A 16,173-nucleotide genomic window follows, 5' to 3' on the forward strand; every position below is an offset into this window, starting at 1 on the left:
AAACTTTCTAGGTAATGGGGACATTTCATACTCAGAGACACAAACTGTTTTTAAATAGCATTTATTGATTGAGTGGTTATGCAGGAGAACAAGAGCAAGCCTGCAGAGAGAGGAAAGAAACAAAACTTAATGGTGAATGTGAATGTTTTATTATTTGTAAATTTAGATTGATTTAGTGATGTAATGAAACATATATTATAAACTAATATTATTGAAACACTTGGGGAAGGCAACAAGTACTTACCTGTGAATAGACTCCAGAGGAAGGTAGCCGTGTTTTCAGTCAGGGAGGAAAACAGGACCCTTTGTTTGCTGCGTTTTTATAGTGAACCCCGCCCCCCCCCCCCCCCCCCGCAAAAACCGGAAGTGACGTCATAGCACTTCCTGTTTAGCTCTATAAAAGCCCTAGATGGACCAGAATGAGCCAGTCTTGTGGGAGAGGTAATGGAATGTGGTTGAAGCCTAAAACCCTCTCAAGTTGTGATTGAATAACTGATTATTCAAATTAAGCTGTATATATTTGTAAATATTTTTCTTTTTGGCGTTGGATAAATTGCATTTTTTTGTTTTTTTTTGTTTGGTTTTTCACTGGGATTTAATAAACACCGATTTTTGCACCCCAAACTGGAACGTACCCACGTGTCTTTTCCGTCGGACCATCACAGTGCAGATGCTACGGAAATTTGTGAATAAAAGTGGGTCTGACTGGGATCAGTGGCTCCCCTATGTTTTATTTGCATACGAAGTTCCCCAGGCATCAACTGGTTTTTCGCCATTCCAACTGGTTTATGCCCATGAAGTGCGGGGACCACTGTCACTGATGAAGGAAACCTGGGAAAAGCGTCCAAATCCAGATGAGGTTAGTACCATTGACTATGTACTGAGCATGAGAGAGAAGCTAGAACGAATGACAAAGTTGGCTGCTAATCATCTGCAAGAGGCTCAGTGTAAGCAAAAAGTCTGGTATGACAAAAGCACAGCAACAATCTTTTGTTCCTGGACAGCAGGTGCTGGTGATGCTCCCCACTGAGGAGAACAAGCTCTTGGGTAAGTGGCAAGGGCCTTTCACTGTCACTAAACGACTAGGACCTACCACCTATGAAATCGCCACACCCGGACAGGCACGCTCTCATGGGGCTCTGCATATCAACCTTCTGAAAGATTGGTTTCCAAGGGAAAAAGCATGAAACTGTTCATCTGTTTATTAGAGCAGTTGATGATGAGGAAGAAGTGGAGGAACAGTATTTACCTGTTCTACAGCATCCTTCTGTTATTGACCTTAGCCATTTAACGTCTGAGTGTCAAGAACAGATTAAAAGTCTCTGTGACCCTGATGTTTTTAGGAATCAGCCTGGATATACTCCCTTGGTACAACATGAAATCGTGCTGAAAGAGAATGCTCAACCCAAACGTCTGAGCTACTGGATTCCTGAACGGTTAGTATCAGCATTTATGGAGGAAGTGGAACTGATGAAGGCCATGGGCATTGTGGAACCATCAAAGAGTGAGTGGTGTAACCCTGTAGTTCTTGTGCCCAAGAAAGATGGCAGTTTGCGTTTTTGCATTGACTTTCGCTATCTCAATTCTGTTTCCAAGTTTGATTCATATCCAATGCCTTGGATTGAAGAGTTGCTTGAGCGATTGGGAAAAGCTACATTTATCAGTACTTTTGATTTGTGTAAGGGCTATTGGCAGGTTCCCCTTGCTGCCAAGTCTCGGGAATTAACTGCTTTCCGTACTCCTACCAGTCTAATGCAATTCTGGGTTCTACCATTTGGATTACATGGATCACCTCCTACATTTCAAAGACTGATGGACACTGTTCTGCAAGGGTTAGGTAGCTTTGCAGCTGCTTACCTTGATGACATAGTGATCTTCAGTGATTCTTGGCATGCACATCTTCAACATCTACAAGCAGTGATCCAACATATTAAAGATGCTGGCTTAACCATAAATCCTACAGTGTTCCCTTGCAAAGCGTGAAACTGGGTATTTAGGCTATGTACTGGGAAACGGTCTAATCAAGCCTCAAGTCCAGAAGATCCAAGCCATCCAGTCTTGTGCTCTTCCTGTTACCAAAAAGGAAGTGAGGTCCTTTTTGGGCCTTGCTGGATGGTATAGGCGCTTCATTCCGGATTTTGCCACTTGGGCAGCATTGTTGACTGATTTGACAAGGAAAACTTGCCCCAATGAGGCCTCTTGGACAGAACCAGCTAAACATGCTTTTCATGACCTCCAAGAAGCTCTGAGCCATGAACCTGTATTGCACAGTCCTGATTTTTGACAAGCTCTTTGTTTTACAGACTGATGCCTCAGATGTTGGTTTGGGAGCAGTCTTACTACAGGAACATCTGGGTAAACAACATCCTATTGTATATCTAAGTCGAAAGCTCTACCCCAGAGAAACCCGTTATTTTATTGTGGAAAAAGAGTGTTTAGCATTAAAATGGACTTTGGATTCTCTCAGATATTACTTGCTTGTAAGAGACTTTGTTGTGGAAACGGACCACAGAGCCCTTAAATGGATGGACATGAATGAAGGACAAAAATGCCAGTTTAACCCGTTGGTACTTGGCTATGCAGCCATTTCACTTTATCAAACATCGACCAGGAAAAGACAATGTGATTGCTGACTTTCTGTCAAGGTTACCTTGCCAGCGTTCAGAGGTGGGGGGGAAATGTGATGGCCCACTAAGGTCCCCAACCTCAACATGGGTTGTGTGTGTTGGGTATTGGAGTGTGCTGGGGATTTCATGTAGTTTAAGGCAGTTTTTAAATGTAGCTTAAGGTGCTCCAAGTATAGAAATACTGTTATTTATACTATGTACATAGCTCTCTGATTCTTTGGAACATTCCTAACACTGCTCATACCTTGTGCTAATGGTTGCTAACTTAACATCGTTAAAATGTATACTTTTCTATGCTAGGAGTGCACACTAGCAAGAAGAGTCAGACCATGGGTTGGAAACATTTTAACACTTTATTGAGCTCACCAAATCTTTATAGTTGAAGTCTTGTTGGTAAATTGGCATCATTACTGTTCCACTCAGCAATGATTACTTCAAACAGTTGAACACCACTGCCAAGCTAGTTTGTGACCAAACTTTATACTTGCTATAGGGTTTAAATCTGGACTCTGAGCAGGCCAAAACCAACAGTATTTTTTTTTTTTTTTTTACCATAGTGTATATTTAAACACAACACATTGTTAACATGGACTTACATTAGTTTAATAAATTTGTACAGGCACATGCACACACTGATTGTAGGTCAGTACATTAATGAAAGTTTCAATAATTGCTGTAATCAACTTTTTTATATAAAAATACTTAGGAAGGCACTTTACTAACTTTACTGCACACAGTAACAGTACATGTGCATGATGAATAAAGTCTTAAATGTTAAAGAAAAGAGACTTCATATTTTAGACTTGAGAGGCACCATACTGAGAGAATAGAGGAAGTTTTCTAGAATGGATACGTACTCCTGAGGATGGGCACGCAGATGGCCTGCATGGATAGACTCCTCCCACTTTTTACTCATCAGAGTAATGCCCTGTTTTCTCCAATGCTCCAACATTTCTTCCATAGAATCTGCATCACACAGTGCATCATTCTGACAGAAGAAGAAAAGTGCAGGAGCTGTTACAGGTGTATTCCAGAATGCGTCAATTCCCATGTTGAAGTAGTCCACCGTTTGGCGTTTGAAGATGTGGAAATAAAGGAGGCTGGCGCCCTTCACTACACTCCCAACACGAGGGAAAACAGTCCGACTCACACCTGGAGTGCAACAAAATCACAGAAGATGAAGGGCTATAAATGATGGTGTTTTCTCCAGACTTATATTAATACTACAGTATCATGATGCAGAATTTATTCATTATATATATGGTGATGGCCCACTAAGGTCCCCACATGTAACATCAACATGGGTTGTTTGTGTTGGGTATTGGAGTGTGCTGGGGATTTCATGTAGTTTAAGGCAGTTTTTAAATGTAGCTTTAGGTGCTCCACAAGTATAGAAATACACTGTTATTTATACTATGTATATAGCTCTCTGATTCTTTGGATCATTTCTAACACTCCTCATATCTTGTGCTAATGGTTGCTAATTTAACATCGTTAAAATGTATACTTTTCTATGCTAGGAGTGCACACTAGCAAGAAGAGTCAGACCATGGGTTGGAACCGTTTTAACACTTTATTGAGCTCACCAAATTAATGTTTTACCACCTTCTTTGTTTGTTCCCCAGGAACCATGTCTGCAGCGTGGGTCAGTGGGTGGTGCTTAAAAGGGAGTGCGGGCTTACAGAGCATGTCTTTATAGACATGCTTGGAATTCTGGGAAATGTGGACTAGACTATCTGGAACCTTTCTAGGGGGTAAGCCAGAAGTACTCAGAGAGCTATGTGAATAATGTGTAACATTACTGTTTTTATACCTAATATTGAAATATTATTTTGTGTTGGGAATGTGCTGTGAAATGGGAAACAGCGTTATCAAGCTAAATGTAATCTGTTAGTTATTGCTGGTGGAGAAGGTACCCTGTGGATTGTTTATGGTTTTACCCATGTTGCCCTGTCTTAGAAAAAAGGAGGTTTTTGCCTGGCCAGAACCTTGTGTCCCCATAAGGGGTAATAAATGTTCAAATTGGCTCCTTGTTGTGCTCCTTTGCTTTCGGTCACACCCTGAGATTTTATTTTTATTTATATATCTATCTATCTCTATAGATGGAGAGATAGATACATAAAAAATAAAGTAAGTACAAGTTTTATGTTGCAAGTAAGAAACAATGCACATATATTGTATGACGATAGAGTTAATAGTTCCTCAAGGAGCACAAAATACTATTTGGACTGTCAAGTTCATGCAAAAATGCTCAATAGATCTAGTTTTCTACTTTTTGCTTAATCAACAATAAAAAAACACCATGCTTGAGTATTTCAATAAAACCACCCCAAAAATAACATTTCTGATTGCAGAAAAACTTTTCTTTAAGGACAGAGAAATTCCATGATTAATGGCTACACTGGCACAAGCCAGCTCACCTCTGCCATACACAATTATATATTATTTAGTGCAGTTACATTTGAAACGCACACAAACTCAATCTGTCCTAAGCTGGGTGGCATGCAAGTCTGGTCGGGTGGGCTACCCAGTCTATTTAAAGGCAGGGGAAACACCAGGTGAATACAAATCTACAGCCATATTACTTCAACTTCAATATGTAAACTTAATTGCTCTAAACAAGTAACACACATACTCACTGTTCTTACTTACCAATAGCCATGCGTTCCAGGGAGCCCATGACCAGGCTGTCATATATTTGTCCTCTTATCCTGCTGGTCACACCCTGGTAGCGCTGGGCATCTTTGGCCATATGAACAAGCATCTGGGCAAAAGTGTAACCTCCTATGGAAAAGGCATGGACCAGCAGGTGGCGCTGTGAGAAACGCTCACTCTCCAGAAGCTGCAGCAGCTCAGTGCCATACTCCAACCCCCAACGAGGCCAGAGGAACCTTCCTACCTCTGTCTCCACAACTAGTACATCAAAGCCTGTTCTGAGGTACATCTCACAGTACTTTGCCTGAGCCTGAGGCCTGGAGCCCAACCAAGGAAGCAGGAGCAGTAGGGGTTTGGGCTGGCCAGATCGGCCAGCAGCCGCAGGGTTCACTGTATTCTCATTTACGTAGAAAGTGATGCCCTTTCTGATCTTGTGGGCCTTTACCCCAGTCAAGGTAGCATCCGTGGAAGACATGACAGCAGATGACCTACAGATACACAGACTCTTTAGCATAGAAAGTTAAAAAACAACAAAAACACATCGCTTCTAACTACATATGTGATTCATTTGTACCTACACTGGATTCATAACATCAAAATATATATACATTTTCTCAGTGCTTGTTTTGCTTTAGAGCAGTTACACTTCACAAGCAGACTTTAATAGTTGTTTACTGCCCATAAATGTGAAACTGAACCAGAAATGCAGAAGTTATTGGCTGGGTGCATCAAATCATACATTACTGAGCAGATCTGTGCAGCGTTGTGAAATTGCACTTACCCTATGATTTGAAATAACATCACAACAGTTTATTTTTTTAAACACACTGGAACATGACTATCTATTCCAAGATTTTCAATGATTAGAGTGACAGGAAAAACAGAAAAGCTACAGCCAGTAATTATTTACAGAACAAATGGCAGCAGAATCCAGTTTCTTGGGGCACACAAAGTATGTAAACTCCAAGTTTAAACACTGGGTGTTACCCGCAGCTAATACATAGCACTATGTAACCAGCTCCAGTAACTCATTATCAGCCTTTTTCAACAACTAGGAGGGACTTTGACCAACTCTTTGATGCAGAACAGCATGTCTCATTCTAGCATGTGCACCCCTTTTTAATATCTTAAATCCTTAAGTACTTCAGTGGGAGCTGCTTATTCCAAAAGCCCTGTCTTTAGCCATTCTGTTACAGATATGCATTAATGTTTTAGATCTGGAGAATCAAAGCGTTTTAAACACAATAAAATATCAGAACTCAAATAGAATCTTGGCTTTAGAATCAAAACCTAATTATTAAATACATAACTGTGTGTATCATTACACTTACTTCAGAAGGTGAATCTGTGGTTTTAATAAACCATTCAGACACATCCTTACTTAGGCCAAAAAGTAGCCTGCCCAAAATTCTGACAAGCTACTGATTGGGCCTATTGCACACTTATGCTGAAGCTCCCTGAATGTGTCTGCCTGCTTAGAAGGGCAGTTATAGTAAGCTGGACAGACAAATGGAACAGAAAAACTCCACTGTGCTTGAGGACTTCATGCTGAGTACACCACATTAAGAGATCATGAATTTCGGCACCACGTGAAGAGATTGAAACTCTATCCGTTTAAAAACGAGCTGACGGTCGTGAGTTACTCTAAAACAGAGCCATTATGAACCCTGAACACGTGTTGTCACAAAAGCTGTTATCATCCACGTTCAAGGAGCTGCAAGCTCACGTTTTACAGCAGAAAGCGCTGTTTCTCCAGCAGAAAGCGCTGTTTCTCCAGCAGAACCCATAAATCCGTTCCGCGAATCAGCGCGCGCTATCCGGGTCAGGTGACGCAACACTGCCGAGAACTGTTCTAGGCAGAATCCCAAATCCATTCTCCCTACACGGCGCAGCACGTAGGCCCTAAAACATCGGCTACTGCGTCTAAACAGAGCACAGTGTGTCAAACAGAGAGCCACTTTGGATTCAGCCACGTGTACACAACTCACACTGGACATAAAGTGTAATATTTGATGTTAAAGCCAAAATTACATTTCTCACATAGTGCACTACATAGGGAGCAGTGAGCCGTTTGAGATTCAGCCTTAGGATTTTCCGAGACCACACCCATCACCTCACAAGAGTAATCTGTATGGTCACATGATGCATGATATAATGAATACTGCCCATTAATAGGCTGTTGTGTTGTAATCTTTAGCACTTTACCTACATAAAGAATGTTAAATACTGCACTTAGAAGAAACTTGTGTCCGCCAATAGCTTTGTTTAACTCAACCATGCCATGATCACTGAAGTTGATCATGAAAAAGCTTTATTGAAAAGTTTAATTTTGTAAGTTATATTTCATTAAAATGGAGAGCTGTTTGTAAGTGAACAGCTTCACTCTGAGTCTGACCACAAGACCGAATATGATATTATGCTGCCTTTCTTAAAAAAAAGTTTTGCAGACTTGACAGAGGCATGTTTTGTCGAGCTATTTACACCCAAAAGGAATCATAAACCAGTGTCTGAAACCTTCAGAAGACCCCATTTCCCAAGCCCTGACCTGCACCTCCATCCACTGTAATTCTACAACTCAATGTATGTTTTACACTCGTGTTTATTAACACATATTTAATGCACTGTTAATATTAACAGTTAATATTAATTTATTAATATTGATAATATTAAAAGTTTATTAATACATATTAATGCACTGGATATCAACGTAGGTCAAATTATCTGACTATTTGAAACCACTCTCTAACACTTGATGGTCCAGTTACGTCCACTGATCGTTATATGTACAAAGGTCAACATCAATAAAGAGGCAAGAATGTTTACACACAAGCACTGACACAGAGAGCAAAGATGGCCATCACTGAAAAAACACAGGACAGAAAAGCGACCACCAGATCTGATGTAAACCAGTAGATGGCAAAACACCAAGAACACTTTTTTTCCCCAAGCCAAACCCTTTCGGCGGTTTCAGCGGTTTCACTGACTACTGGAAGTAGAAGTTCCCGAGTCACTTCAATAAATTTGTGCTGCCGTCAAGTCGTGTCGGAAATGGCAGACATAGACGCCCCTTATTTCTGGGAATCTTTCCAGCGAGCCCAGCTGATGAATGTGTGTTTGTTATTCAGCACCCACCGTTCACACGAAGACACAAATATGTGGTTCCAGCGTCATTTAAAGCTCGTCCACCTCGTTTCTGACCAAAACCTCCTGAATACAAACCAAGTCCTTCTTACGAGCTCAGAGGTCTTAAGTGTGAACTTCTGAGGAGAACCTGGACGCAGCACTAGGTATCATAGCCCATAAGCGAACTAGTTATTTTGTAAACATGCCATTTTCCCCAAATAAACGTCTCTCAGGAGCCAGTGAAACAGGCCAGGCCACTTCACTCTGGATTTAAGGTATTTCTCCAGTAGCTCCATCTCATCGCGAGAAAGGAAAAACAACCGACACCGTCCACAGCTTACCTGCTGTCTGTCGGCGGCAAAACCAGAAGTCCTCCGAAGCAGATGCAAACGCTAACCTACATACATGCTCCGCCTACACATCTCGCCTTCATGACTCCCAAACAAATGACCTTGCTGTGTGGATTGAAGATCACAGGCAGTCATGACCACCAGATAAGATAACCCCCGGCTACAGTTAGCTACAGACTCCCCCCATGAACTTCATGTTCTAGGAGAAAAGTCAGCAAACAGGCCATATAAACTCAGCGTCTAACTCATCCACCTGACGGCGTCGGACTGGACGGGAGCTGAATGCAGGCTGCGGTATGAGGCGAAGCGGGCTCCGCAGGCTCCACCAACGAAGGACGGGAAAAGGGCGAGCTTCGCGCGAGGAAGAAGCGCCCACCATCCTGTCGCGGCCATGTTCTCCTTTCTGTCTGAATCATTCTTTTGAACCGACTCTTTTCAATATAGCCGTCGAACCGACTCACAAGAATCGAACCTTTTTGCAGCATCTACAGAAAGTGTATGCGCCTGTGAGACATCTAAAAGATCTAAAAGATGTCTAATAAAACACGAAGAAACGAAATATAAGAACATCGCTCGCATTTCCAAGAGAATTCGGTAAACTGAATCGACCACACCCACAGCAGTGGTACGACTTGCACGGTGGCATGAGCGAGGCCAAAGAGGGCAGTGTTAAATCCACCTTGATAAAATGGCTACTTTGTTTGTTCTTTGGGCTTGTTTGTTTATTTATTTATTGTTTGTTTGTTTTGATTACCATGATGGTAGCGAGAAATTAGCTAACTGTCTGTTTAAGTTTAACCCATTCATGTCCAACAGCTAAAATGAAAGACAATGAAAAATGCCTCAGAACTCATTTTGCTTGCATGTAATGTTCACAGTTTTACTGTTTTATTTTATATATCTGTTTTGGAGTTGCAAATGAGTAGCTCAATGTGAACAAATTACGATGGGTGAACATAACTTACCTCTTACGGTTTAATCATTTCAAAAAATCTTATAATTTTGCCCAGTCGAGGTCAGTGAATACCGCGCCCAGGCCATCAAACTAGCTACACTTCTGCCAGAGGGTGAAGACGGCAACAGTCACATTTGCATGGCCCCTCCTACTCTGACTGGGGTGCTGACACCCCAAACCCCCCCCCGCCCCGGTACACCACCTCCGACAGCCTGTGCAAGACACGACATGGCCCCTCCCAGTCAGACTGGAGCTTAGGGCAGCATCCTTTTTTACGCCTTGGGTTGTAGAACCACACGTCAGTCCAGTGGGGCACCTTGACAGCGCGTGTTGTACTCCCTTTTCTGGTGCGCACTAGCCCCCTCTTGGTTCTCTCGTGAGGTTCTGTGCACAGCCGCCAGGCGCTCTCTGAGGTTGCGGGCGTAACATGTCTCACTCACGGGGTTATCCAACCCCACGGGCAGTCCGAAGACCAAGTCCGTGGGCGTGCGCAGCTCCTTTCCCAGCATTAGCTGTGCTGGCGTGAAACCCATAGACTCCTGCACCGCCGCTCGGCACGACCACAGGACCAGCGGCAGATGACGGTCCCAGTCACGCTGGTATTTGTCCGTAAGGATGGCCAACTGTGTGGATGCAGGGGCGTGGTATGGGTCTTCCGAACCCCAAGGCGTTGGCAGACCTCAGCCATGACCTGCGACTTGAAGTTGCTATGCAACCGTCCCGTGCGATGTTCAATGGCAAATTGAAACTCTTGGAGGGCAGTAATCCAACGAGCTACCTGTCCCTCTGGCTCTTTAAACTGCATCAGCCAGGTTAACGAAGCATGGTCGGTACGCAGCACAAACGGGGTGCCATAAAGATAGTGTCTAAAGTGTTTCAGACCTGACACTACGGCAAGCAATTCTCGGCGGGTTACGCAGTAGTTACGCTCCTGTTTACTGAGAGCACGGCTATAGTACGCTATCGCTCGCTCTTGACCCCCCTGAACCTGAGATAGCACAGCCCCGATACCACAACCGCTAGCATCAGTGTCCACAACAAACCGTCCACCCACCTGAGGGAGCGTTAACACAGGAGCCGCACACAACACGTCGCGGAGATGCCGAAATGCCTTGTCCGCCAACCGTCCTTTCTCCATCAACTGGTGGAGGGGAGCTGCGATGTCAGCGAACCCTTGTATGAATCTCCGGTAGTAAGAGGCTGGTCCCAGGAAGCTCTGAAGCTCACTCGCGTCGCGCGGTGAAGGCCAGACTGCACTTTTCCCGGATCGGCAGCCACTCCGTCTCCGCTGACCACATGGCCCAGGAACTGCACTTTTCACTGGAGGAGGAGGCATTTCTTAGGATGCAGTCGGAGGTTAGCAGCTTTGATGGCGCCAATCACTTGTTCCAGACAGGCTAGGGCCTGGTCGGTGCGTGAGTGAGCAGATCGTCCGTTGCACCGTTGATCATCTGATGCACTGTTCCTTGGGAATGCCTGCCAAGACTCCATCAGGCGCTCGAAGGTGGCTGCGGCGTTCCGAAGCCCGAATGCCATCACCCGGAACTGCCATAGCACCCAGGGTGCATGCTGTCTTCTCCCTAGCCTCTGGTGCCAGCTCCACTTGCCAGTACCCACTCCGCAGGTCCAGCGAGCTGAACCACGACGACCCTGCCACCTTATCAAGAGCGTCGTCGATGCGAGGCAGTGGGTACGAGTCCACTTTGGTGGCTGCATTGAGGCGGCGATAGTCGACACAGAAACGCCAGCTGCCGTCTTTCTTTTTCACCAGCACCACAGGGGCTGCCCATGGGCTGTTGGATGGCTCGATGACTCCGCTCTCATTTCCTTCAGTTTTTGCTCAGCTGCTTGCTGCTTTGCGATGGGAAGGCGGTGCGCACGTAGTCGAAGGGTGCAGTGGAGCCCGTGTCGATCTGGTGCTGCACAAGACTTGTCAGGGATCTCCTCCCGGGCCGTGAACACATCCAAGTTCGCCTGCAACAGTGCCCACAGCCGCCGACTTTGCTCCTCCGTGAGCCCCTCGCTGCTGCGACGCCACAGTTCCCTCACCGCCTCTGGTGTGCTCTGGCTAGGGATCTTTTCAGGGAGCGGGGTTACCCCCTCCCCTTCCGGCTGTGTCTGTTTGGGCTCGGCCGGCCCCTCGTCCCTGCCCTGACCGCTACACGGTCTTGATCAGCAGTAGGAAGTGCCGCGAGTGGAACGCACGTCTTCCCCAGTATTAGTGCTGCAGCGGGGATGTCCAGGACCGCGCCCAGGGCCTTGAGGAAGTCCAGCCCTAGTATGCACGCATCGCGGATGGGAGCGAGGCAGAACTCGTGCTGCAGGGTTCTCTTGGCTAGCCCCACGCACAGTCTATTCTTCCCTCCCATTTGAATTCTATCCCCGGTTACTGACCTCAGCACGGTGTCGGTGGGGTCCCATTCCACAACGGCATTCTCTTGGAGCAGGCGCAGAGTGCCCAGACGGATGATTGACATGGTGGAGCGGGTATCCACCACGGCTGTGACTGGAATGCCCTGTACGGTGCACTTGAGCCAGAGTCCGTGTCTTGTGCCCAGCCTCCCCACCACCAGTTCTCGCTCAAGGGTGTTGGCTGTCGGGGGCACCCCACTCCTCACTGGGGGGCCCTGTTCTCGTTTCCCGTCGGCTCTGGGGCGCGACACTGGCTGGCCTTGTGTCCGCGTTTTTTACAGCGCCAGCATCGGATGGGGCTTCCACCAGCGGCTCTTGCTGGACCTAGCGCTGGGTGAACTTGACACGCCATTGGCTCGTCCTCCTCCTCTACCTCGACTTGGTAGCAGGCGGCAGGTCTTGCGTCCTTCAGGATGAGCTCCGCGCTCTCTGCTTCCTCCACCGCTTGGCTGAGTGAGGTGACTTTGCTTTGAGAGCCTCCAGGTTCCCGTGTTCCTCCACCAGCGCTAAGCATAACCTGGTAGCGATCGTCGCCGGGGACCACCCGTAGTGTCTTGCCACCACTCCCAGCTGTGCTTCATACGGCTCCCATGCCCATTCTCCATTGTAACGGGGCAGGTTGATACTTGCTGCCGTCGAAGCGAGGGGGCATGGCTCTGACCGTGACATTCGCCGTCATCCAGCCTCGGCTCGACGGTGGCGCTCTTCGCTAACCAGCCGAGCTAGCCCCATCGGGCAAGGTAGCACCGTCGTAACAGCCCTGGTGGCCCTCGCTGGGACTCTTCTCCACCCAGCTTCAGGATTCTCTGCTCTAGTCTGCCTATCTCGGCCGACAGATCCCACTTCTGACACCATTGAGGCCGGGACACTCAGAGTCAGAAAACATGCTTATAGCTAAATATGCTCTTTATTTAGTTTACTACTCGCTTACTGCATCCAAATTTTACAGAAAGTGAAACCAGAATCCATTAGCTGTGGGAAAACCGTGCCCAGGCCATCAAAATAGTTACACTTCTGCCAGAGGGTGAAGACAGCAACAGCCACATTTGCATGGCCCCTCCTACTCTGACTGGGGGCCGCTACGTGACTAATCGCAAGAAACCCCGTGCTCGCCACAGTATGTAGCCACTGTAGAGTTTGCAGAAGTCAGGCCCAGCTCAGCAGGTCTACTTTCAGCAGCACTCATGCACATGATTAGCAGTGCGCACGTAGTCGAAGGGTGCAGTGGAGCCCGTGTCGATCTGGTGCTGCACAAGACTTGTCAGGGATCTCCTCCCGGGCCACGAACACATCCAAGTTCGCATGCAACAGTGCCCACAGCCGCCGACTTTGCTCCTCCGTGAGCCCCTCGCTGCTGCGACGCCACAGTTCCCTCACCACCTCTGGTGTGCTCTGGCTAGGGATCTTTTCAGGGAGCGGGGTTACCCCCTCCCCTTCCGGCTGTGTCTGTTTGGGCTCGGCCGGCCCCTCGTCCCTGCCCTGACCGCTACACACATTTGCATGGCCCCTCCTACTCTGACTGGGGGCCGCTATGTGACCAATCGCAAGAAACCCCGTGCTCGCCACTGTATGTAGCCACTGTAGAGTTTGCAGAAGTCAGGCCCAGCTCAGCAGGTCTACTTTCAGTAGCACTCATGCACATGATTAGCAGGCCCGAAAGAGGTACCACCAGCCTGTGGGGGAATCGGACTGTGAAACACAATGATGTCATATGTTAAACCAGCTCGTCATTGTTCTACACCAAACCCCTTTTTGTTCTGGCTCATTTGCTGCCTTCCTGTGCTCTTAACAGCAGCACAGACATCCAGGCGCTTTCACAGAGAATTCCATCCACAGAAAATCCACAACCCATCCACAGTCAAAAGTCTGTACATGATATAATTTTATTGCTAATAAGAAAAGCATTATTGCACAGTCATAAACATGATAAAGTATATGACGCATTAAAGTACATGAAACACAGAATCCTTGTAATGCTAAGAAGTTTAACCATAATGCACACAATATAGCACCAACTGGCCATTCATGCCTCTTGTATCTTACAGAAGTAGGTTTTTCTAAGAGTGTCCTACTTTGTATTCTCCCAGGCTCTGTTTTATTTGATCTGGGTCCTGACTGCTCTGTCTGACAGCGTACACTGGGCTGATTCTCTTTCAACCAACCATCATGACTTTACTATGAAACAGCTGATGTAGATGTATGCAGTGTATGAGGAATCCAGCATCATGATGGACAATGGTCAGTGGTCAACTTAGTCTTTACCATCCCTGACACAATCAGTGTCCTTTTCAACCACCCAATAAACCATCTTCTGCTTTATTTTTTGTCCATTACTACTATTTTCATGAGTTGTTTTCAAGAGTTACGTTAATGTTTCACCATGTAAAGCTAGCCTTAAATATGGTGAGAACACTTTTGTAAGTGTAACTTGCTTACTGATCTATGATGCTGAATACCCAGTTACTTTCCGGTTTATGTAAATCATACACAAACTGGTGGGAATTGGATTTTATGGCTACTGTGAATAGGAGGTAAATAACAGAAATCATGCAACTGCCCGTTGGCTTCAATTAGCAGGTTATCTGTTGTTTTTAAATACAGAGAAAAATGTTAAGAATGATTGCCTGTGCGAATTGAATGAATGCTACAGAAATGGCAGATGGAGATCAGATTACTCTTTTAGATAAGATAAGATAAGATGAGGCTTTGTTGTCATTCGCATCATATGTAGTACATGAGGTGGAAGAAAATAGTTTACTCAAGCTGATAGCAGCTGATAGCATGGCATAGTTAGCTAGGGGGCAGATTTATCTTAGAATGATGCAGTTCTGAAGTGTGCAGAGTTTTAAAACTGGAGATTTACGCCAGCATGTTTTTTTATTTGTGCGGGAAACTAAAGGGAAACTCAGGCCTCCAAGCTGTGCACACTGTGTTCTTTTGCTCCTGGCACAAAAGACAGGGCCTGATAATAGTGGACTTGCTCTAGATTGATGGCTGGAACCTTTTACTGAGGTCCACTTTAAACATTTGTGTGGATTTATGTAATTATTCATTTTTACATTTCACATTTTCTAACTTCCTTTTATCCTTTCGAATTAAACAGGCTGTTTTTTGTTACTGTGCCTTTAAGACTGACATATGTCAATGAGCTCTAGTCTGAATAGATACACTGTACTATGCTTTGTTCAACAAATAGCAAGTAAAAAGCTGAAACACACTTCATAACTTCAGCGTGTTTGTTAGTTTTTATGACATCATAAAACCAGTTAATTCAAAATAAGCTGTCTTTGCAGGTTATTGTCCATTTTTGGGCTGCATGGACTGAGGAGTGAACAGTACATTTTGAAACAGTTTGTACATACTACATCAAACTCTTTTATTTAAAAAAAATGCAAGAAATGTAGTTGTTTTAGAAGCCCTTTAAAACAGATTAACAGAAGAAAGTAATGCTGTTTCAACCAGTGAGCCATTGTCACACTAATTAAACTAGTAACTAAGGCTGCATTAAGTGTTGCATATTGATTCATACGATGGAAAACTGACGTAACTGTGCTTTTTTAAATAAAATAGACTAATGTAGAATACAAACATTATTAAGGTTTCAAAATGTACCAATCACACCTCAGTCCATACAGTCTATACATGGAAACTAAGCCCTAAAAACACACTTTGTTTTGCAATGTGATGAATTTGTCTTGCAATATAATGAAAAACACAACATTTTTTTACATATACCAGTCTTAAAGACAATAAAAAGCCTGATTCATTTCAAGGAATAAAGATAGATTAAAAATGGTCATGTAAAAATGATTTATGTAGTGGTTCATGTACACGAGTGTCATGATTTATTTTTCCCTCAGCGCAAAATTAAAAGCAAGAAGAATGTAGGATATGGACTATATTATGGAGCCCCGCTGGTGACATCCTGTAGAAATAAAAAATAATGCGTGGCCATGACTTAGTAAGGCGTGAGATAATTGAGATAATTAAGTCGAGGCCACATCTTATTAACACGTGGGAACGAGATCCTAATGCGTGGCCACGACTTAGT

At 45.0% G+C, this 16,173-nt stretch overlaps 1 protein-coding gene across 2 annotated transcripts; it reads right to left on the bottom strand.

Moving 5' to 3' along the window:
* Positions 1-2,961: 2,961 nt before the first annotated feature.
* si:dkey-5i3.5 (uncharacterized protein LOC565091 homolog) lies at positions 2,962-9,159 on the bottom strand. 2 transcript variants are annotated; one of them, XM_017722795.2, is made up of 3 exons: positions 9,009-9,159; positions 5,280-5,770; positions 2,962-3,779 (listed from the first exon to the last, which is right to left on the bottom strand). In XM_017722795.2, the coding sequence occupies exons 1-3, from the start codon at positions 9,146-9,148 to the stop codon at positions 3,418-3,420; spliced, it is 993 nt and encodes a 330-aa protein (XP_017578284.1). In that variant the 5' UTR covers positions 9,149-9,159; the 3' UTR covers positions 2,962-3,417. The 2 variants fall into 2 exon arrangements, with proteins under 2 accessions (XP_017578284.1, XP_037396054.1); XM_037540157.1 differs by having other exon boundaries at positions 3,418-3,779; positions 8,747-9,152.
* Between the last annotated feature and the right edge of the window lie 7,014 nt (positions 9,160-16,173).

This window comes from Pygocentrus nattereri, chromosome 7 (assembly GCF_015220715.1).
Source record: "Pygocentrus nattereri isolate fPygNat1 chromosome 7, fPygNat1.pri, whole genome shotgun sequence".
Taxonomy (NCBI): Eukaryota; Metazoa; Chordata; class Actinopteri; order Characiformes; family Serrasalmidae; genus Pygocentrus; species Pygocentrus nattereri.